At 39.2% G+C, this 23,352-nt stretch overlaps 1 protein-coding gene across 6 annotated transcripts in view; it reads left to right on the plus strand.

Annotated features, from left to right (window-relative positions):
- Positions 1–23,352, plus strand: part of TPD52L1 (TPD52 like 1) — a 102,447-nt gene that overhangs the window by 73,653 nt on the left and 5,442 nt on the right. The window contains exons 3-7 of one of the 6 annotated variants that reach the window (XM_015137317.3): positions 1,783–1,931; positions 14,876–14,977; positions 17,396–17,410; positions 19,090–19,128; positions 22,519–22,579. In XM_015137317.3, the coding sequence (XP_014992803.1) occupies positions 1,783–1,931; positions 14,876–14,977; positions 17,396–17,410; positions 19,090–19,128; positions 22,519–22,579 (366 nt within the window). 6 annotated transcript variants of the gene reach the window in all.

A 23,352-nucleotide genomic window follows, 5' to 3' on the forward strand; every position in this document is an offset into this window, starting at 1 on the left:
GGTTTTATTATATGTTTTGTTTTTGCAAAGGCAGATGCCCTTCTTGAGGTGCTTTCCTAGGAGCTCTGACTCTGGAGATCCAAGGAACGCATTTGCAAGATGACTAACAGGCTGACAGGGTTGGTGTGATACATACAGCTTGTGGTCCAAAGTAAAGTGACACTTTACATGTAAATGAGCCACAGTTGCTCCTTTTTAAAAAAATTCAGTGAGAAATCTACTAAAGTGAGAGGCTTTTATTACCTCTATGCATGTGGGATACTAAGGTAGTTCTAACGATTCTTTTCTGGCTTAACAAGGAAAAGTCATAAAATTTGTTTTCTGTTTTTCAGAAAACAAAGATGTAAATGTAAGCACTGTTACCAAAGCAATATATTATAGAGTATAATAACTAATGAAAATCAAAGACTTTGTGATTTATTCAGATTTATTTTCACAGGATAGAACAGCACTTTCCAAAATCTGAGTACCTTACAGAGCTCTTGTGTTAGAAATTGCATTTGCAAGAGCAATTTTATAGTGCTGAAGAGATCTGCTTTTCTGTAGCACAGGGGACAGAGGAAATATGTCCATACGAAGCCTTGTACATGAATGTTCATAGCAGCTTTATTTGCATTAGCCAAACCTAAATGCCCTTTCAACAGGCAAACAAACAACACACTGTGGTATATCCATACAATGGAATACTACTCTGCAAAAAAGGAGAAGAACCATTGATAATGCAGCAACATAGATGAATGTAAAATAACGATCTGCAAAGTCAAGCAAAAATGAGTATATATGCTATGATTCAATTTATGTAAAATTCTAGGAAATATCTGCAAACTAAACCCTAGGGAAAGAAAGTAAGTCAGTGGCTGTCTGGTGAGAGTGAACTGGGGGAGAGGAAAGAAGAGAGAGGGAGGAATGACAAAAAGCAAGTAAAAGGTGATGAATATATTCACTACTTTGATTGTGATAATGGCTTCATGGGTAGATACATATGTTAGAACTTACGAATTATACATGTACACTTTAAATGTCTGCAGCTTATTGTATGACAGTTACAGGTCAATAAAACTGTTAAAAAGAAAAATCAACACAAATCACTCCTTTACATACATCCTCTATTCCCTTGTTCCTCCCTTTCTTAAGGCATTAGCTTGGCAAAACCCCATTGTCTGCCAATTCCATTCCTGCACCAATGCAACTGTGTGTGGTTGGCAAAAAATAAACTACATTGAGGCCAGGCATGGTGGCTCACGTCTGTAATCCCAAAACTTTCGGAGGCCAAGACAGGAGAATCCCTTGAGGCCAAGAGTTTGAGACCAGCCTGGTCAACATAGGGAGACCCTGTCTCTTTAAAATAAATAAATAAAGTGACGCTTGAGAAGAAGTTATATAAAATAAGGGTACAGTAGAAAACCAATTTTTGTTCAAAAATTATGTCTGTATACAACTTATAGAAAGAACATTTGGAAGTTTAGAAACCAAAAAATAAGCAGTGGCTATTTCCTAGTAGGATACAGGTGATTTTTATTTCCTTGTTTATGTTTTTCTGTACAATCTGACTTTTTTTTTAAACAAGCAGCATTGATTACTTCTATAATCATTAAAATGAAAAATTCTGTTTCTACTTTGAGATATTAGACTATCATCTGTAGGGAGTGTGTTTGGCAAACCCACACGTGGGGTTGTATAAACAGGAGGGTCAGAGGCTGCTTTGGAACACCCAGAGCTTCTGTAAGTATCCTTTTTTGCTGGTCTGACATTTTTCCCCTCCATTTCCCCTCCACCTTATAGCTAGAAGACGAAATTACAACACTACGACAAGTTTTGTCAGCAAAAGAAAGGCATCTAGTTGAGATAAAACAAAAACTCGGCATGAACCTGATGAATGAATTAAAACAGAACTTCAGCAAAAGCTGGCATGACATGCAGACTACCACTGCGTAAGTATCATGTGAACAGTGTTTTATTAACCCAGCCTGCTGGCTCCTCACTCTGTTGTGTTTTGTTTCATTTTTCCTACAAGGCTGATTTGGTGCCTGAAGCTAGGGAAAAAACAATGCTTTCTCTAAAAGCAAAGCAAAGAAATGTGAATAATCATTAAGTATGTTGCACGTGAAGCAGATTCTATGAAGCAGCTTCATGAAATAAAACTTTATTCACTGAAACTCTGTTTTCACTCAGACTTCTTTCATTAGGTTTTATTGTTTGAATGTTTTTCTCTTTATATTTTTAAACATTTGTCAGATATACTTTTTTTAAACTTCTTCTCGTAAAAACTATAAATGAGAAGGTGTTTTCTCCTCAGCACACTTGACACTCATTACGTATGTCTTCCAAAACTGGTTGGCAGTTTCAATACTGACTTGTTGGCAGTTGATTTACAAAGAAAACCTTGTACTTCTCGTCTTTTGTTTTGCACTTTTCATTCTCACTATTCTAGGGAGTATTTAGAGTTGGGTTTAGACCAGTAGAAATTGTTTTGGCCCTGTAATCCCAGCACTTTGGGAAGCTGAGGTGGGTGGATCACGAGATCAGGAGATCAAGACCATCCTGGCCAACATGGTGAAACCCTGTCTCTACTAAAAAATACAAAAAAATAGCTGGATGTGGTGGAACTCCCCTGTAATCCCAGCTACTCAGGAGGCTGAGGCAGGCGAATCACTTGAACCTAGGAGGCAGAGGTTGCAATGAGCCGAGATGGCACCACTGCACTCCACCCTGGCGACAGAGGAAGACTGTCTCAAAAGAAAAAAAAAGAAGAAATGGATTTTGCTTTGCCATTATCATCCTGTCTTATGTTAGGCAAGGTACAGAATAATCTCGATTATTCTACAATCACACTTTTTTTATTATTCTTAAGTTGCGTGAAACATTTAATGATGATGGTACTTTTCTAATGTTGCAAAGTATTTTACCTGCCAGGGGGTCTTGTACCAAAGAAGAGTACTCCACATATGTGATGTAATTTTTCTTCTTTTTGTGTATTGGGGGTTAGGGGCTGGTGAGGAAATCACAGAGGCTTTATCCCTAGCCCTAACTTTAGTCCCAAATTTCACCATTAAGAAATTGTCTTCGGGTTATGCATTTTCTTCTCTACTATCACACTTTGGAAGGTAAAGATATTGCATTCCTAATAACTAAGTTGGAGCCAATTTTTCTCTCTTTCTCCTAGGCATAGAGAGACCTGATGGTAGGAAGAGGTACCAATGATTGACAGCAATTATTTCAGTTTTGCCAGCAGCCAACTTTGCCTGCTGGTTCCTAAGAACTAAAGTGTAAGACTTTTTGCTGCTATGTGAAGATGTCCTTTGTATGAGGAATTGGGTCTAAAATGAGCATGACATCTCCCCAACTTCCTTAGTTTCCATAAGAATGAGAATGTGCCGGGCGCGGTGGCTCAAGCCTGTAATCCCAGCACTTTGGGAGGCCGAGGCGGGCGGATCACAAGGTCAGGAGATCGAGACCACAGTGAAACCCCGTCTCTACTAAAAATACAAAAAATTAGCCGGGCGCGGTGGCGGGCGCCTGTAGTCCTAGCTACTCAGGAGGCTGAGGCAGGAGAATGGCGTGAACCCAGGAGGCGGAGCTTGCAGTGAGCCGAGATCGCGCCACTGCACTCCAGCCTGGGCAACAGCGTGAGACTCCGTCTCAAAAAAAAAAAAAAAAAAAAAAAAAGAATGAGAATGTTTCTCTCCCTTTAAATATGGCCTAAATATGGCCTAGCAGTCCTACTGGGCTCTATGCTTATGCACCCTAAGGACTCAAACAGATAGGTTCAGGGCACAGCCCAGAGTCAGGCAGGATGGAGCCAGGGAGCTTGTCAGTTTATCTCCAGAAGTTAACCAACCTTCCCCAACCTAATGATAACAATTACGGGAAAAAATAAGAACTCACGCACTGATGTGCAGCAATTTAAAAGATAAATTGCAACACCATATGAACAAGCTCCTGAAAGGATAACAGGATTTTAGACATTAAATTAAATAAGTTTATCTGTCAGTAGTTTCGCACTCTGGCCTAAGGACTTCATATTACATTGGTCTGAACTTCCCTGTGGTGTATAAGTACCAGGAAGACCTTCCTTCATGGCCTTCCTAATCACATTGCACAGGTAAACTACCCAAATGGAAGGCGGGGCAATGCTGGCAGTTCTGTTGCTGAAGGAAAGAGGTGCCTGGCAGGGAGGTGGGAATGTCTGAGCAGAGGGAGTGTCAAGTTTGTGCAAGGTCTGCTAGGGGAAGGGAGGGGAGAGACTCATATTCCCTCCTGGGACTGGAAATAGAGCTGGCAAGTTCAAGGAAGGCTTCTAGCCTCTTCCCACAGAGGATAATGTCTACTTTGTGTTTTTCCATGTTTGAAAAACTAATAGGTTTTATAGCCAGGTAGTCTACTTAATGTAAAGCATTTTGTTGGATGAATAGCCCAGATTTATTCCCTGGGGTTATGGAGTTTAGAGTCTAGTTAGGAAGACAGAGTTTGAGTTTTGTTGTTGTTGTTGTTTGTTTATTCTACAAAATCATGGACACGGGGGATAGAAAGGATTTGGAGAACAGATCAACAGTGGTTTGCAGGTGGATGATGAAGGAAATAGGACCAAGTGTGATGTCTAGGCCTTTGACTTGGGCTACTGAGTGTTGGAACTGTTTACGAGCATTGTGGTTAGGCTCATGGTTGCTTGGGTTGAAATCTAGGCCTTGCTGCATTCATGAAGTGAGATCATCTTAATACCGTTCCCATAGGTAGTGAAGACTCAGTAAGTTAATATTTGTAAAGCCTGCAGAAGAGCATCTGACTCTTTGCAGGCATGCAGTGATTATTTGCTGCTGTGAGAAAGATTGAGAAACAAGTCTGGAGGAGAGGCCCAATAATTCGTTTTGGCTCCATAAAGTCTGAAATGCCCGATAGATAAACAGATTTATAGACTGAGAGGACAACTCAGTGGAAAAGTTTAACGCAGAGATGGACATTTGGGACTCATCTGCATATAGATAACATTGAAAACTAGATGACTAGATGAGATTTCCTTGGGGATTACTTAATAAATACAAATGGTCATGAACTCACTAACCTTTAGGAATGAAGTGAACTTTCCCTTGTAGGGAAGAACCAATCCCCATCTTTAGGAGGAGGCATAAGTCTATCAACCTTATAATTTGGAGAAAGGGTCTGTCTCCAACCTTTTCTTCTTGGTTGCTGAGGGAAGGCAGTAGACCTTAATCACATATTTGGAGGAGCGATAAAATCTGTATCCCTCTGAATTAATTAACCCCCTGCTCTTAGTGCTGTTCATGATACCCATTCCAGGACAAAATCTACACCTCATATGATGAAAAATTTGACGTGAAGAAATGATGAACTATGATCAGGTTAGGTTGGGTAGAATTAGATTTCAAAGCAGTAAAAAAAATTTTAGCTGTCAGAGGATGTGTGTGATTCCCAGAGGCAATACTTTGCATACTGATTAAGCAATCATGACCTATTTAGTTTGATTTATAATGAAAAGAAAATCTATGGTATGTTAATGAAAGATCTTGGCATATTTCAGTCTGCAGTAAGATTCAAACCGAAATAGGCCTTGATAAGCAGGAATAATTACACAGCAGACTGAAATTATCTCCTTTACAGAAAGATTCCAGGAATACAGGAACAGGTCAAGGGATCATCGGTATCCAGGGTTTCTTGTTGCTGTCGTTCTTGTCATAGATTTTACTTGCCTAGATTTGTATCTAAGAACATACAAAAAAGTCCTCCCCATTTTTTGATTTTCTGCTGCCTTTTTATGTTGTTATTAGACTTCAAGGAGACATGAGAGAGGTGGGTGACTTTGGGGTAAAGGAGGAGAAATCCAGCCTCTTCTGTAGGCAGAAGTAGAATCAGGAAATGCAATTTTATGGTGGGCTATTCAAAGCAGTGGGTTTCATTTATTCAACAAGTGTTCTGCTTTCTAACCCATGAAATCCCCCCACTAATAAACCCCTCTGAATTGTGCCACAATCTAAATGGTAAGTCGACAGAGGGCAGAGGTTTTGGAAAGGAATTTAAACTATTCTATCTTTTTGAAAGCTTAATAACTTTATCTTATATAAAGAGGACTAAAAGCCTCACATTCAGCATTTTAAAAATGCACAGTGCTCAAAAATTGAAGGTTAGTTTATGATTTATTTACTCTTTGATTTTGTGCTTCTAAGACTTCCAGGCCATTATGGTCAAGAATTCTTATTATCTCTTTTTATGAGGGAGCCTGGTTGTAGCGCTATTGAGTTCAGGAGTGCCAGTGAAGATTAAAGACCTAATTTTAAAAGATGTACATACCCAGTCTCTCACATGGTTGTTCATTCTTTTTACCTTCAGGCTTTCATCCTATTACACAAGGCAGGAAGTAGATTCTTTTTTTCTAGATTCAAGTAGTAAATTTATGTTCTGATAACATATTTAGGGAGCCGTTGGAATAAAATAATCCTAAATGAATTTTTTTGTATCTTTGGTGAAATGTGTATATTCAACCATTAAAGGAATACTCTCTTTTAAATCTCATAAGAGGAAATATATTCGTGGTATAAAATACCTTCTTCTAAAAGGATGAACTTTTTATTTCTTCTAGTTGTATGTAGAAAAATGCTTTAAGTCAAAACAATTTAGAAAACAACATGCTTTCTCCTTTTGATTATTAACACTGATGTTCAAATTAGTAAAACATGTCAAGTGGATTTTGCATGAAAAGTCAACAGAATGCTTTTTATTTGGCTTGCAGAGACCCTTACCTCACACTACTGAAGATCCCTGGTTGGCGTGCTGGCCAAACAGCTAACCTGTCCTTGCCAATAAATGCTATCCATTCCAGCTAAATTGAGTCTCTGAAAAGTAAAGCCCACTTTCCTGTTGACTTTCTTTGAAAAACAGTAAGTTTATGTGTACTCAAAACCAAACATCTCTCAGTAAACAGTCTTAAATGACTTAATGCATATGAGGTGCTCTATAAACATTAGCTGCCATTGTTTTCAAAAACGTGAGCTGCTATTGCCACTGCTGCCAAAGAAAGGCAAATGTTTAACTATGAAAGTAATGGCAGGTAGTGTTCAGCCCTAGACCAGATTTGACCCTTTCAGAAGTGCAGGTCCCTACAGCGGTGTTGTTTGCTGGAATGGCTTTAGAACACACAGGGGTAGATTTCTCTTCACTCACCTGAAAGCTTCAGTTGTTCTCTTGAGTTAGAAGCTTCACACTGGAAACTCCTGATTCTGCTCCTGTAGCTGAAGTGAGGACAGGCACACAACACAGACTCGAAGCATATACTTTCAACGTTTCTGCCACCTAATGCACAACTGACAGCAACTCAAAGATATCTTACACATTCATGCTTTTACTTAAGGAAAACGTATTGTTCTTCTGCTTTATCAATTGTGTAAGTCAGCAATGGTGAACCTATATTTAGCTTAAAGTAAGAGAGCTAGCAATCTGAAATGCTAAATACTATTTGTATTTAAATTAGAAGATTGTCAAGTCAATCAGGGTATTAGTATTTAAGTTGTTTTTCATTATTTGAATATTATAGCACATACTTCTATATGATAGTGTTGAAAAACAATCTTAAGTATTAAAAATGTGCCACATTCCATGGCATAATAAAATGCAATACATCATCGAGGGCTGTGGCTCACACCTATAATCCTAGCCCTTCAGGAGGCCGAGGTGAGAGAATTGCTTGAGCTCACGAGTTCAAGATCAGCCTAGGCAGCATGGTGAAATCCTGTCTTTACAAAAAATGCAAAAAATTAGCCAGGTATGGTGGCATGTGCCTGTAGTCCCAGCTACTTAGGGGGCTGAAGTGGGAGGATTGCTTAAGCCCAGGAGATGGAGGCTGCAGTGAGCCGTGTTCACACCACTGCACTACAGCCTGGGTGACCAAGTGATACCCTGTCTACAAAAAAAATAAAATAAAACAATAATAATAATAATAATAATAAAGCACCAACTTCTTGTGCTGATAGGAGGGTTTTTTTTTTTTTTTTTTCCCAAGACTCAGACTCCTAACTTCTGGATGGGTATCTACATTACTCAGGCAATTTTAAGATCAAGTTCAATCAGGATGCAGCATAATGTTACAGGGCCTGTGCAATACATAACTCCTGAGGCACTATTTGCTTAGACCAGGCATGTCCAATATCTGGGCTTCCTTGGGCCACACATAAAATACACTAAAGATAGCTGATGAACTAAAAAGAAAAAAAAGTTGCAAAAAAAAAAAAATCTCATAATGATTTAAGAAAGTTTATGAATTTGTGTTGGGCTGCATTCAAAGCTGTCCTGGGCCACATGTGACCTACAGGCCACAGGTGGGACAAGCTTGGCTTAGGCTATAGTGTGAGTGGTGCTCCTTGGTGCTTTTAAGTCTTGGAGCCCAATGGCCTATTTCTCTTGGGGTCTCTGGTTACCGTGTTCTTGGAAATCGTTTCCCTACATATAACCCTTTCTCACTGTTTACCCTTTTGAAATTTCTTTCAATTGTTGATTTCCAAGTAATGTATATAAAATAGCAACTAACTGTTTTCAAGAAATGTGATGGTTAGCTGGGCTCAGTGGTGCTTGCCTATAATTCCAGCTGCTGGGGAGGCTGAGGAAGAAGGTTTTCCAGAGGCTAGGAATTTGAGGTCAGCTTGGATAACATAGTGAGATCCCAAGTCTATACATATATATAAAAGGAATATGATGTTTAGCTTAGGGAAGAGGTATAAAAATGTGGGGAAAAAAAATGTGCATTTTAGCATTCTTGAAATGCAATATTGTTTCTCTCTCTGAACACTGGTGCTATAGAAAGCTGACCCAACTCACCTTTAAATGTCTATCATCTTCAAGGCAACAAGATATTTTAATGGAAAGCAGGCACCCTGGACGAGGCCCTAGACTTACCTGTGTCACTAAGAGTCACATAACTCTTTTGGGCCTCAGTTTCATCATCTGTAATCTGAAGGAATTCGGCTCCAATGCCCTTCAGATTAAACATTAAATAATTACTGGAAATAAGGAGTCCTAAAATCTTTAACACTGCATTAAAATACCTGTATAGCTGAATTTTAACTATAAAATTTCACATAGAAATAGACTTGCATTTTTCTTGGTGGGGACATAAATAATATTAATCCACACTAAAGTAATCAGATCACTGCACAGGCTCACCTCCCATTTTGCTGTAGAAATGTGTTTAAAACACAACGTAGCTATCACCTATTTTCAATATATACTTCTCTCTAGCTAGCTATATTTAAATTATGCATTAAATTCAGATTGTCACACACACAGAAAAAAGTGTTTTAAAAATCATATCTTAATTCAAAACATTCTCAAATATATAAAGTTAAACTACATGGAAAAGCTTAAAAGAAAATTAAATATTGGGTCTAATTGTAAGAATTATTGAAGAAATGTGGGACCAACACAAGAATGAATTCTCTAACTAGTAGCCAGTCCCAACTTCATGCAAAAGCCACAGATATTGCAGACTATTTATTTACTTTTCCCTTGAGTCACCTTTCAGGCCACACAGAGTCCGTGGCAGGTGGTTGCTCAATAGACTTTCTGCCTTTCCTCCACCCTTCCCTGGTTTCCTTTTTACCCTTATCACTCCCTTCTCCCTAGGGCTCAGTCCATTTTGTAGGCACTAAGTGGCCAAGGCCCCAGGGAACTCTGGCCTTGATTGGACAGAAAGAGGTTGCTTTTACAGTCTTCCCAAGGGTGCAGGCTTAAGTCTTTTTAATTCTTAAAATGGGACATTTAAAATATAGCACAACCCTTTTCGTGCCGTATTTTATGGCATCACAAAGCTGAACAGCTAGAGCAGAGGCACTAAGGTAGGAGGTCTTGATTTTAGATAACCTGATGACTGTGTGCCTAGGTGATGATCTTTTTGTGAATAATTTCACAGGAGTTCTTTGAGCTTCTTGTATTTGGTTGTCTAGATCTCTAGCAAGGCCAGGGCAGTTTTCCCCAATTATTTCTTCAAATACGTTTTCCAAACTAAAATTTTTCTTCTTCCTCAGAAACAGCAATTATTCTTAGGTTTGGCCATTTAACATAATCTCAAATTTCTTGGAGGCTTTGTTCATTTTTTTTTCTTTGTCTTTGTTGGATTGTGTTCATTTGAAAGCCTTGTCTTTGAACTCTGAAGTTCTTTTTTCTACTTGTTCTAGTCTATTGTTGAAACTTTCCACTGCATTTTTTATTTCCCTAAGCAAATCTTTCATTTCCGGAAGTTATGATTGTTTTTTCCTTATGAAAAATTTTTTTATTGATGTCCTGTATTTTTTTTTTTAATGTTTCTTTAAATTAGTTTTCAGCCAACTTACCTTTCTCTGGTATGTCCTTGAGTAGCACAGTAATCAGCCTTCTGAATTATTTATCTGGCAATTCAGAGATTTCTTCTTGGTTTGGATCCATTCCTTGGGAGCGAGTGTGGCCTTTCATGGGTGTTATAGAACCCTGGTTTGTTGTATTTACTAGAATTACTTTTCTGGTTTTTCTCATTTGGATAGGCTATTTCTTAAAATTGTTCTTGAATTTATTTTGGCTTGAATTTTTTTTTAAACTTAAATTTATTTTTTGCCTCTTAAGGATTAGACGTTAATGTTTATTTTAGCCTAATTTAATTCTTGGTGCTTGTAGGGGTGAAGACTCTGTATGAGATCCTTAGTGACGGAAAGTTTTTTTGTGAGCTGGCTTTCCCTTATGCTGTTTGTAGTCGTTACATTCTTGGTGTGTGGGCGAGTTCACTGCCTCTTATGGGGTTCGAATGGCAGGTAGCTCTTGGAGCTTATCTCTTTCTCTCATGGTGTACCCTTTATTTATTTATTTAACTTTTTTCCCACTGTTTTATTTACTGAGTTGATGATTCAGGCTTTAGGCCACTAGGAGAGGTATCCCTGGTTAGGCACTGGTTGTGGCTAAGGCAGGTGGGTAGATGTAATACCTGATGGTAGACTGAGGTCCCAGCCTTGATGAAGGTGGCTGGAGGAGCTCTCAATTAGATGTGCTGAGGTTTTATCAGGGTGAAGAGTGGGAGCTACCTCAGCTCTCCTACCAGGTCAGCAGGAAAGCTACTCACCGCATAGCCTCATTCCTGTCCCAGTGTTCTGGCTATTCAGATCAGACAGGCGCCTCTTTTCATCTATGGAAATGTTGATGTTCCAAGTAGGGAGGAATTGTGACTTTGCCTGTCATGCAGGCCTGAATCTGGGGTGTGTTCCTCCTGTGGGGTTGCACTCACCCTGGATTCTTCCAGAAAGGCTGTCTATAGGTGCCTCCATTCCTCTGGGGGGAAGTCCAGCTGTGTCTACAGTAGAGTGCCGGGGGGAACAAGGACCCCTTCTTCAAGTCCCTACAATCACAGAGGCTGCCTGACATTTGGGGTAGAGGTGCAGACTTTCCCTACTGCGCCCAGCACGGCAATTGTGTCTCTGCTATGAGAAACTTCCCACCAGTGGAAAGATCTGGAACTCAGGGCCTGTTGTACACATTCTTTCGTTCCATAGGGTGATCCTTTGATGTAGTGCTCGCCCCCTTCCCTTAGAAATGGGACATCCTGAGAGCTGGGCTGCAGTGATTGTTATTTCTCTTAGTCTAACCACCCAGCAGGACTACCAGGCTCCAGGCTGGTGCTGGCAAATGTCTGCAAAGAGTCCTGTGATATGACCAGTTTTCAGGTCTCCCAGCTGTGAATACCAGTACTTGCTCTGGTGGAGGTGGCAAGGGAGTGAAGTAGTCTGTGAGAATCCTTGGTTGTAGATAGGTTTAATGTGCCAGCTTTCTCAGATGCTGGTTATGCTAGCAGTGAAGTTGTCATGTGGACAGACTCAGGACCTCTGCTTAGCCAGGATGTTACAGGCAGCAGTATTAGCTGTTCTTTTCTTTTTCCTGGGATCAGAGTTATTCTGTCATGAGTTGCAGTAATGGCCTGAGTTGGTCCGCCTCCAGCCAGAAGGTGGTGTTTTTAAGAAGGCACCAGCTGCAGTAGTAACAGTGGGATTTAAGCTTGCCCTAAATTGTCCAAGAGAGGTATTCTGGTTTCTCAGGAGATAGTTGAGTCCATAAAGCCCTCAAGAGTTTATGTCTTCTCTACCAGGGCAGGTAGAGAAATACCATCAAGTGGGGGCAGGGATAGACTCTCCTTGGACGGGTCAGACTCTCCTTGGGTGGGGCTTGCTGAAGCCACTGTTGGGGGTTGGGAGGTGTGGTTCTCAGGCCAATGAGGTTACCTTCCAAAGGGGATTATGGCTGCCTCTGCTGCATCATATAGTTCATCAGGGAAGTGGCAGATACCTGGTAGCAAAAGGCCTCACCCAGCTCCCACGCAGTTGGCGAGGCCAGTCTCACTCCTGCAGTGCTCTGCTAACAGAGCTGAGTTTCCATCCAGGCAGTCTGCGCACACTGAACTCAGACCTGCCCCAGGCCATAGGCTTCCCTGCTGAGAAAGCAAGCACAGCTTTCAGGCCGCACCCCTCCCTGTCTGCCCACAGTGTTGGTAGCTCCTGCACTCTTATCTGCAGCAGTTTCCAGTCACCCCCCAGATTCTGCTTAAGAAAGTTCATGCCCAGTGGAAATTATTATAAAATTCAGTTGGAAACTTCTTTCCTCCCATGACCCCTCCCTAATTCCACTGGCTGCCTTCCTTGAGGCGCTCTGTGAGATACAGTTATATACATTCCCTGGGCTCAAGCTAGAGACTGGAGTGCCTATAAGGCTTTTCCCATTGCTGCTACTGCTATATTTCGCCCAGATACCTAAATCCATGCCAGCTCTAAGTTAGGTTAAATCCTTCTCCTGTGATCTGGATTTTCAGATTCCCTAGTGGAGACGTGGGTTCAGAGGCAGGTTTTCTCCTCTCACACTCTAGGAACTCAGTTTTTCACCTGTCTTTCAGAATTTGCAGTAGTGTGCCACTCCTTTCAAAGGATCTGTGAATTCTTTTGGTGTTCCTGTTAAGTTCCTGTGGTGCTTCTTGGAGCAAAAGTTCATGATGTGAGTCTCCACACACTGTTCTGTCTGAGCAAGTGCAAGATGCACGTTAGCCTGTCTGCCTCCTCTCTGCCATCTTCCTCTTGTCTCCTTGATGATATTATTTGATTTCATGTATACACTGCCTGAAATTCTATGGTTTCATGTAGTCAAAAAATGTTTTTCCAAAATTAAAACCCAAAATCATGTAGCAAAATGTAAACATGAAATTTAATTTGAATCAGCTGATATTTTTTGGACCGTCACAGAAAAAAATAAATTAAGCAAACTTCCTCAAAGCTGTTCATTTCTTTCATTTTGTCTCATTTGCTGTTTGACCCAGTGCCATCTGGCATCCACATTCCTTGTTCTCCTCACACAGTCCTCTCCAGAGACACAAATGACCCCCTAGTCACCAGATTCTTCTTTGACCTTATTCCCCTCGGTCTTTTCATTTTTGATAGGAAATGTCTGTTTAGTAAATGAACATTTGGTTTTATGATCTAGTTAATGTATGTCTTTCATACTTCCTAAAAAAACAGGCATTGTGTTAATAAATAACATATAATGCTAACAATATTATAGAAAGATTCCATCCTGCTGACAAAAAGAATACCACATTAATAAAGTTATTTCTGTCCTAGGGAAGACCAAGGCACATATTTTAAAACATTCACTAGAGCCTGAGATCATACTTAGGGCTGGATGACTTGTGGGAGATGGAAGGGGTAGAGGGAAAAGGGCAGTTCCTACACAGCTGATTTCATAGGGTATAATGTTTTCTTACAGGTACCATATACATGCAAGTGTAACAGGGTTTTGGAATAACTTACCTGGGAGCAGCATAAATCAGAAGAAGACAGCATATGCATTTTTAAGATTTGAGTTTTTTTTTTTAATGTGTATAAAAATTTTGCTGATGTACTATTATTCCTCAAGTTATGTACCTTTTATTTCCCACTTTAATAACTAACTCAGAAATTTCAAATTTCTCAACCCTATAAGTAGCACCATTGTCCTTCTTGTCATGATGCTCATATCCTCAGGACAATCTTTTGTCTTGCTCTTATTTGTCACTTACCATCTCCTGTTGAATCTATCCATTTGATCCCTGTAATCCATCATACCTCTTTCTTTTCCTAGTGCCACTACTCCCAGTTCAGAGTCACAGAAGGTTGTCCCTTTTGATATCACCCACTCATTCATCTACTCTTTATGGAGCTTCTCCTTTATCCCTTTGTCAGAGACTAGGGACACAAAGATGAATGGCTTCCTTGCCCTCAAGTAGTCAAGTCTAGTGTGACATAGGCTTATCAACAAATATTCACAGTACCGTATTCCTAAAACTGTTTTGAAAAAAAGTCACTATATCATCTTCAGATGATGTGCTTTTATTATTCCCAGCTATAAACACTAGAAAAGTAAACTAAATAACTAGCTGTAGTTTGCCTTTTTCTGGGTTTTCTTTTACCCAAATTAACAGTATAAGCTTAGATGTCCCTTCAAAACCTAAACCTGCATTCTCTAATTTCTGTGTCACCTTTGGTGCCTAGAGCTTTCATTGACACGTGTCTGTTTTAGAACTAATACACTTCAAGAACAACATTCTTCTCTCTGGGCAGTTCCGTTATTTGTCATGAAAGATCTGCACATTCAGATCTGTATTTGTATTTGTATCTGTATATACTTCCTAAATTCAGATATAATGGTCTGACTTTCCTTCTGATGAACAGCCGCCAACCCGTCATCCCCAGACAATGAATGGAAACAGTTGGTTCTGTGGATCTTCTTCCTAAATCTATTGAGGAAAGAACGTTTTCAAAGTAAGGAGTGAGAAGGAAGATGAATTGTTTATGGGAGATCATGACATAAAAACCATGTTGTTCTGTTTTACTTCTAGCTACAAGAAAACACATGAAACCCTGAGTCACGCAGGGCAGAAGGCAACTGCAGCTTTCAGCAACGTTGGAACGGCCATCAGCAAGAAGTTCGGAGACATGAGGTACTGTGGGAAAATACTATGGGAACAGTGCTAAGCCCTTGGCTTTCCGTTTGAAGGGAGCACTAGCTATCAGCTGGTCATCTCAACATATGTATTTTTTTTATTATAATGGATAAAAATGTTGAGACTCTGTCTCAAAAAAAAAAAAAAAAAAAAGGAAAAGCTTTGACACTGAGAGGCAAATATCTGTCTATCTTTATACCCTTGGGTACCTATTATACCCAAGAAAACATATTTTCCCATGTTTATAAAACTGGTTCTCTTCATACTGTGTTGAAATCTTTCACTTGAACCCTGGGAACTCCAGCATGATACTGCTAACTAGAATAGTGCCTCTGCATCTTTAGGAGACCTTACAAACACCTCTGAAGCTTGTTTAAAATATGTATTCTTAGGTTGCACCTCTCAGAGGTTGTGCTCAGTAAGTCTGGGGTGGAGTCTCGGAATCTGCATTTATAACAAGCTTCCGAATAATCTGACTTCAGAGGGTCAATTTATGAGGAAGACAGACATAACTTAGTTCACCTTAGGTGAGTTCTCACTGATAAAATGGAGATAAGAATAACAATGTTGGCCGGGCGCGGTGGCTCAAGCCTGTAATCCCAGCACTTTGGGAGGCCGAGACGGGCGGATCACGAGGTCAGAAGATCGAGACCATCCTGGCTAACACGGTGAAACCCCGTCTCTACTAAAAAATACAAAAAACTAGCCGGGCGAGGTGGCGGGCGCCTGTAGTCCCAGCTACTCGGGAGGCTGAGGCAGGAGAATGGCGTAAACCCGGGAGGTGGAGCTTGCAGTGAGCTGAGATCCGGCCACTGCACTCCAGCCTGGGCGAAAGAGCGAGACTCCGTCTCAAAAAAAAAAAAAAAAAAAAGAATAAAAATGTCATTGGACTATTACAAAAGTAGCAGAAGAAACCCTGACATGTATTATGCACTCAAAAAATAGCAGTTTTTATCTTTAAATGACCTGCTTGGTTACAAGATGGTAAAAATTAGGGAGAGGATATTAACAGGAGCCCACGGTATTTCATAAATTGTTTTTCCCAGCAGTGAAGAATGAAGCATATGCAATATGTTGACATTCATATTCAAACACTAATTGGGTATAATGTCAAGGCTGTATTGACTGCCTTTCCTCCTGTTTCAATGTGGCTTTGTTTAGTATAGTGGATGGCCTATTTTCCAGGACTTCCAAACTTTCCCTTTGTTATTACCCCATGTAAAGGATACAAAATTTTCATTATACACTGTGGCTAAAAATATTGGAAAATGTAGTCTATGTTGCTAATCAAATACAATCCTGAAATATTTTGAAGAGTTTGAAAATTTCAGAGCTTTATTTTCATAATATTTTATGTGTATATTTCTCTCAAACTATATCTAACACTTGTATATAAATAACTCTCTGTGAAAGCAACAAGTTTTACAAAGATTTTTACTTTTAAATTATGCCAAAGCAAGTAATATACATAAAAGTCATTTTAAAAGTGTTTAAGCTTCATTTAATAAAAGCCCTTAAATGAGAAAAATTAGTAAGCTTTGATTTTTTGGTCAAAAACTAATGTGCCAATTTGTAAATATGGGGGATATGTTAAAATTTGGTCACAGACCTTTTATTTTAAACTTCTTTTTGGTTAAAAGTGTCATATTAGTCTACATTTTTATTAGTTATGTTATAACATTTTTGTGCATTCTGATAACAAATTTCTGAATTTATTCAAAAACATCACCAGCAAAATTCAAATACCTTGGAAGAAAAACAGCACCTCTCAGTTTTTCTTTAAAATTACTCCAAATTAATATTTACAGATTTTGTAAAACCTGGAATTTGGGCCTTTTAATAGCTGGAAAAAAAGAAGCATTATGTTAGGATTTAATTTGTATGTTTTGTAAAAATTAGTTGTATTTTTCTGAGCTAAGTAAGATTCTCATTTTAACCTGATTGTCATGGAATTTTCCACTCCCTTTCTCCATCCGTAAAGTAACATTGTTAATACCCACTTAACCAAAATGTTTCCTGTAAAGTTAAAATGAGGTCACACTTAGGAAAGTACTCCGAAGAAATCCAAGTGGTTGGAATCATTTTTCTAATAACATTGGCATCTTCTGGGAACTTCTTGATTAATTTGTTCAAACTGTGATCCAGTGGGGACAAAATGTTTGGAGAAGGCATGTCATTTTATTACAGTGCAATCAATGTTATATACTTATAGGAATAGCAGTTAGAAGCAAAACCTGAGTTGGTAAAATGATTTGTCAGAGACATTAAAAAGTATAATCAAGACCGGTAAATGAAGCTACCCCGTCTCTGCCCTGGGGCCCTTGGAAGGGGACCACCAAGGGCAGTGCGGTGTTTCCCCGCCTACTGTTTGCTAACTCTGCTCCTGCTCTTCTCTCCTGTGCTTCCCGGCTGCAGGTCTCACTCCATCGGGTAAGCGCCACGGGGCTGCATGTGGGGCTCTGCCCATTGCCTTGCTGCCTCCTTGCTTCCCAGGGCTCCCTGTTTCTTTCACCCTGTGCCTGAACCAACAAAACTACACTCTATTTTCCAGAGAGTGTCCATGACCAGGAAGATAGTTTATAGGGCACTTAATACATTTGAACTTATTGAAGTATGTCTGTATCTCATTTCTGAATCATTGACACCATCTCACTAGCTGAACAATCTCTCAGGAGTCTCTTTCTCTGCACCATTTCTTCCGGTGTTGACAGAGGTCCATAGAATTAAAAGAAGAAAAAACAACGTGGAGATTGAAAGTTATGTATGTTTTCTAAAGCTTCTAGAAAGTAAAGTTGAGAAACAGAAACAGATTTTCTGTAGATTGTCATGTTTCTGTGAATTTCTTGTACCTGTAATTTGTGTTGATGTTTCACCTTCAACTTTCTGTGCCTTCTGAAGTTGAAGGGAAGAAAGGCTACTGGAAAAGCGCATATGTTAAGAAGTTTGTGATTGGTAGTCCCAAGTCCCCAAACTAAGCCTTCTTTTAGCTGGAATCTTATTATACACTTTTATTTTTTAAATTTTTTCCTGAGCAAGTGGTCTATGTTTACAGAGATACACCAATTGGTAATGCAGATTAGGCTCTTTTAGTGATGCTTTTTAAGTGTAATTTCTGAGGAAATATCTGCCTAATAGTTTCTAAATCGAGTGTCTAGGGTAAGACCGTAAGTATCCCATGAATTTCTTTGTCCTTTTCTTTCTGTGTTCTAGCAAAGTGCTACCCATACTAATGCCCTCAGTGGATATTATCAGTGAAGGGTGACAGATTTGGTCCCTGAACTATTAGCTTCTTGAGAGAAGAGAAAGCAGGAGTGCTGTTGAAAAGTGTAAGGTGGGAACCAGCACTAGGCCAGGAAAATGGACCCATTGTACTCCTCCCCCTACCCAGCCTGATTTCTGAGTGGAACTCAATAGAAAGTAATAGGCAGTTAACCAGAGGGAAGATGAATCAGCTACTAGGATTCATAGGATGAGAAGTCTAAATCTCTTAAAATTCTCAGGAATGTTTGTATTTGCACCAGATGTTCTTGACAATCATCTGGTACAAATCAATCATCCTGACAATCAAACCAGAATGGATGCAGAAGTCCCTGCCCTCACATTGGCCTATGAGAACTGTGTTTGCCTGGCATGTGCTTCCTTGAAAGTCTTATGTTAACTTCTTGCTTTCCTCTGGCCAGTTTCTCTACCATGGAATGATTAGCTTCTACCTGCCTGGCTCTATTTCCTGGGTACTGCCTTTTGCTCCTTACTGTCTTCCTGAGCAGAAGGGAGTAGAGACCTAGGCTGGGCCTGGAGAAGATGCTCATGGGCTACTGGGCTCACCTGGGAGAAACCAGACATTCTCAGATTTCCTGGCAAAAGGAGGCTGCAGAAAGTAAAATAATATGCAACTGTGGATCCACCATCTACTTTTCATTTATACCCTTGAAAGCTGACTATGCCCATTATACCCAACAAAAACAAATATCATCTTGGTTGGATGGGCAGGAAATATTTCAGATATTTGGAATTGCTGTTTTAGAACTATAAATAGGGAGTTTTTCGTGTACTTATGTGTGCTCTCTTCTTTTTTCTTTTTTCCCCTTTAATCTGCTTTTGCTCTGAAGCTACTCCATTCGCCATTCCATAAGTATGCCTGCTATGAGGTAATGTGTGTAAAATATTTTATGTAATATTAATGTGGAATGTGTTTAAGGTGTTACTTTATTTATATTTACTTATGGGGTTCCCCTGCTTTATGCGAAAGGAAATTGCTGATGGTCTTCAGAAGAAAAGGTTGACAATTCTGTAGAAGAATTGTGTAGCTTGGGCTTTTGACCAGACATCCTGGCTTAAATCTAGCCTTTCCTGTGTGACTCAAGGCAAGTGACCTAACCTCAATTCTTTTATCCATATATTACAAGAAATAAGACCGACTTCATATGATGTTTGTGAGGCATAAACAAAGGAACCTACATAAAGCACTTAGCACAGTGTCTGAACATGCCAAGCAATCTTGCAAAGGTAACCTTGGGTTTCTCATTTCAGCAGAATTAAATGCCAGCCTGGGGGAAAGTTTAAATGAAAGGATTGAAGACTAAGAAGGCTAAAGTTCTAGAAAGGATATCATTAGGATTTTTTAAGGTAGATATTAAGGTGAGATGTTTGTTAAACAATAAAATGCCAGTATAATTACTGACCAGATAAAAACTGGTGAGAAAGACATTCCTCACTTCAAGTTTGCATGGCATAGTGATGCAGTCAGATAAAATTAAACTAATAGCAAGACAGGAATGAGTGTTAAATTGAAAATCAGAAAATGCAGGCTCTAGCCCAGCTCTGCCAAGGATTAACTTTCCACTCATGGAAAAATCACCTCAACGGTATCAGCTTCATCATGTTTAGAATAAGAGGCTATAACCAGATCAGCTGCTTGCCAAAGGTGCCCCTCCACCCACTGAGCCCTAAGGCTGCCTAGAGATGAAGCCTTTGGGATCTTCCCCCACTTCAGTCAGACCTATGCCTCTTCTACCTGCTTTATATTAATGTTGTGGTTTGAGTGCATTATAGAAGGAGTTCAGTTACTTTCAAAAGTTTGAGACCGCTGAAGCCGGATTCTTTATATATATACTCTTTTCCTCTGTTTTTTAACTGTCATGAAACCAAATTCTTCCTAGGGTCATTTGCAGCGCTAAAAGTTTGTACATCTGATCAAATCTGATTAAAGTTGTACATCTGTTTAAATCTGATTAAAGAGTTTCTCCCTGTTCTCCAGCATGTATCCTAGTATAATTTAATTAGATGAATGTCTATTCTATTATATTTTATGAAGGAAGGCTCTTCTGCACTGGGGTTATGTGGTTAATTGGTTGATTTGGAAATTTAACCACAGTATTTAGTTCTCTGTATTTGGTGGTAAACAGAGAGTACAGATTCAAGATTGCTTAGTTCATCTTTGAATGGCTTGCTCTCCCTAGCATAAGAATACCCAAGGTGGGTAGTGGAACCTACAGCTCTGTTCCCCTTTACCTGTCAAATTTTGAATCTGGGTGTCAGAAGACGACTTGGAAAAATTAACATGGTTTTCCCCTGTGGACCAGGAATTCATCTGGTAGTGGCTTATGGGTCAAACGCAATCTGCATGAGCTTGCCTGAAACTAACTTGAAAAAAAATTATTTTGCTTGTCTAACATACACCCATGAACCATTTCCTCACTGTGGGCCTGTGTAACTGATGGATGACAGGCAGTCATGTGTGCAGGCTTGGCCAAGTAAAATCTGCAATGGAAATGAAGTGCCAATAACTATATACTTTTTGAGTCGTGCAAGTATAATTTTACTAATATTTCATCATGAAACAGGATTATGGAGAATCACTCATAGGAATTTGACTTGTGTTTGAGTCATACACAAAATGTGATGCCATGTCAGGACCCTCTGAACTCACCATTGTTAATCTGTGCAGCCTGAATGCAAGTACATTTCTGACCCTGTGGAGCACCAAAGACTCAGGAGACAATTCCCAAATTCACTCATGAACATCTATGTTCATTGCCTTTTAGTGGTATAAGAGTGATACTTCATTCTTCACCATACAATAAAACCTATATTCTATAGCCGTTCTCCTTTATAAAGTTTTTCTAGGCCATTCCTCTTATTTTACTCTTTTTTTTTTGCACTCAAGAGAGAATAACAAGTGCCTTATTAATTCAACATTTAGTTGAATTATTTGATCTGAAAATGATGGCAGTTGTTGCTGCTGAAAGCTGACATGGATACAGTATTTAAATACACTGAGTTCAGTTCCTGTTTCTTTAGTAGGAGTTGACATTTTTAATGCTAGTCATATCATTAAATTATATTATGGGGCCAAATCCAATATAGAACACCAGAAAGCACCAAATGAAGTTTTTAAGCTTAAAGCAACAAAATGATGTATAGGTTATTTAACACAATGAATGAGTCGCAGATAAAATGTCATTAGGGACCAGGCACAGTGGCTCATGCCTGTAATCCCAGGACTTTTGGAGGCCGAGGCAGGTGGACTACCTGAGGTCAGACTTCGAGACCAGCCTGGCCAACATGGTGAAACCCCGTCTCTACTAAAAATTCAAAAAAAATAGCTGGATGTGGTGGTGGGGACCTGTAGTCCCAGCTACCCAGGAGGGTGAGGCAGGAGAATCGCTTGAACCCTGGAGGCACAGGTTGCAGTGAGTCAAGATCACACCACTGCACTCCAGCCTGGGCGACAGAGCAAGACTCTGTATCAAAAAAAAAAAAAAAAAAAAGAAAGAAAGAAAGAAAAGAAAAAAGAAAAAGCCATTAGGCTGCAAAGGTTCTGTTTGGTAAGAGAATAAATAGGTGTATCCTATTTGGTAGAAAAAATAACACATGCTAATAACACCATTTTCATTGGGTGTTAGGTAGGTAATGTGTATGTTTCATCTTAAAATAATGAAAGCATTAACTTTCCAAAACACCACTTCATGTAAGTTGTCAAAATGATTATTTTTCTAAGGCATGGAAAAGAAAAAATATATGAACATTTTTTTCCTTGCTCTATTTCTGAATTGTCTCACATTTGCTGAAATAAATAACTTTAAATACTGCCAAGTGGCAAAACTCAAACATGACATTCTTCATATGGATTTTCCATTGCTTACTAAAAATCCTGAGTCAGGAAGAGGAGTGTTGTGATAGAAACAATAAATGCTAAATGAAAACTTAAGGTACCTATTGCTCCACTGGCTCATTGGAAACGATTTACAGTGTACCATGGAATTATTACAGTTGTGTCATTGCCAAATACCATATTATTTACTGTATAGTTGAGTATCTGATCATTTTACCTAGAAAAACTCCATGTCAGGTTATGGTTTCTGAACCTAACCTAACAGAAGTAACATACATTTTAAAACGTGGTTGGTGTACATGGCAAGCTGACAGGTAGCTCTGTTGCAGAGGCCATGTTTACAAATATGAGCAGAAAACCAAACAGCATGGTTGCTAAGACAGCTAGGCCTTTGGAGCTGACCTCTCTCTTTTTGTTATTTTAGGAATTCTCCTACTTTCAAATCATTTGAGGAGAGGGTTGAGACAACTGTCACAAGCCTCAAGGTACAGATGAAGTGAATTCTGTGTGAGTGGGTCCATTGACTCAGGACAGCTTAGCCATTGCTGCGGTTAAAGTTGAGGCAGGGCCAAGAAGGCAGACTTGCATCAAGTCAGACCTTTTCCTTCACATATAAATCTATGAATAAAACCACTATTGAATAGTGTTACTGTATCCTTAGAGTTGTTTGTATAAACCATTCAGGGGTGAATTGTTCATTAAAGTGAATTGGGGTATGTGTTTACCACTTAATCTCTTAATGCTATCCCTCCAAAAGTAGATATGTGAGAGATGACTGTGGATAGAATAAAGGCTATATGAATTCTGAATTTAGAGTGTGAGTGAAAGTTCAATAACAGCACATAGCTTCTCTGGTTTGGACATGGAACAGCAAAAACAAACTCAGGACTATGTATCCACTACATCAGCTACCTAGACTTGTTTATAAATTCAGGTACAGAGCACAGCACAGTATGGCTATCATAGAGGGAAAAATTCAACTGAGTCACAAAATGCATTTTATAATAACACTATAATGCATTTCATCCCTGCGTGTAAATTGAAAATGTGCCTATTACAGGGTAAGTGTTTTTAAAATTCACTGGAATTATTGTTTGAGCATAGGTAAGTTTGAATAAAAAGAGTAAAATGAAATCAGTCTAGTCTTTTGAATTTTTAAAACAAGAAAAATCATTAAAACTACTAAGATTATTTTTTAAAGGTATCACTTAATGACTTAATTACATCTTGCTATCATTATCTCTATTTCATATACAAT

This window comes from Macaca mulatta, chromosome 4 (genome assembly GCF_049350105.2).
Source record: "Macaca mulatta isolate MMU2019108-1 chromosome 4, T2T-MMU8v2.0, whole genome shotgun sequence".
NCBI lineage: Eukaryota > Metazoa > Chordata > Mammalia > Primates > Cercopithecidae > Macaca > Macaca mulatta.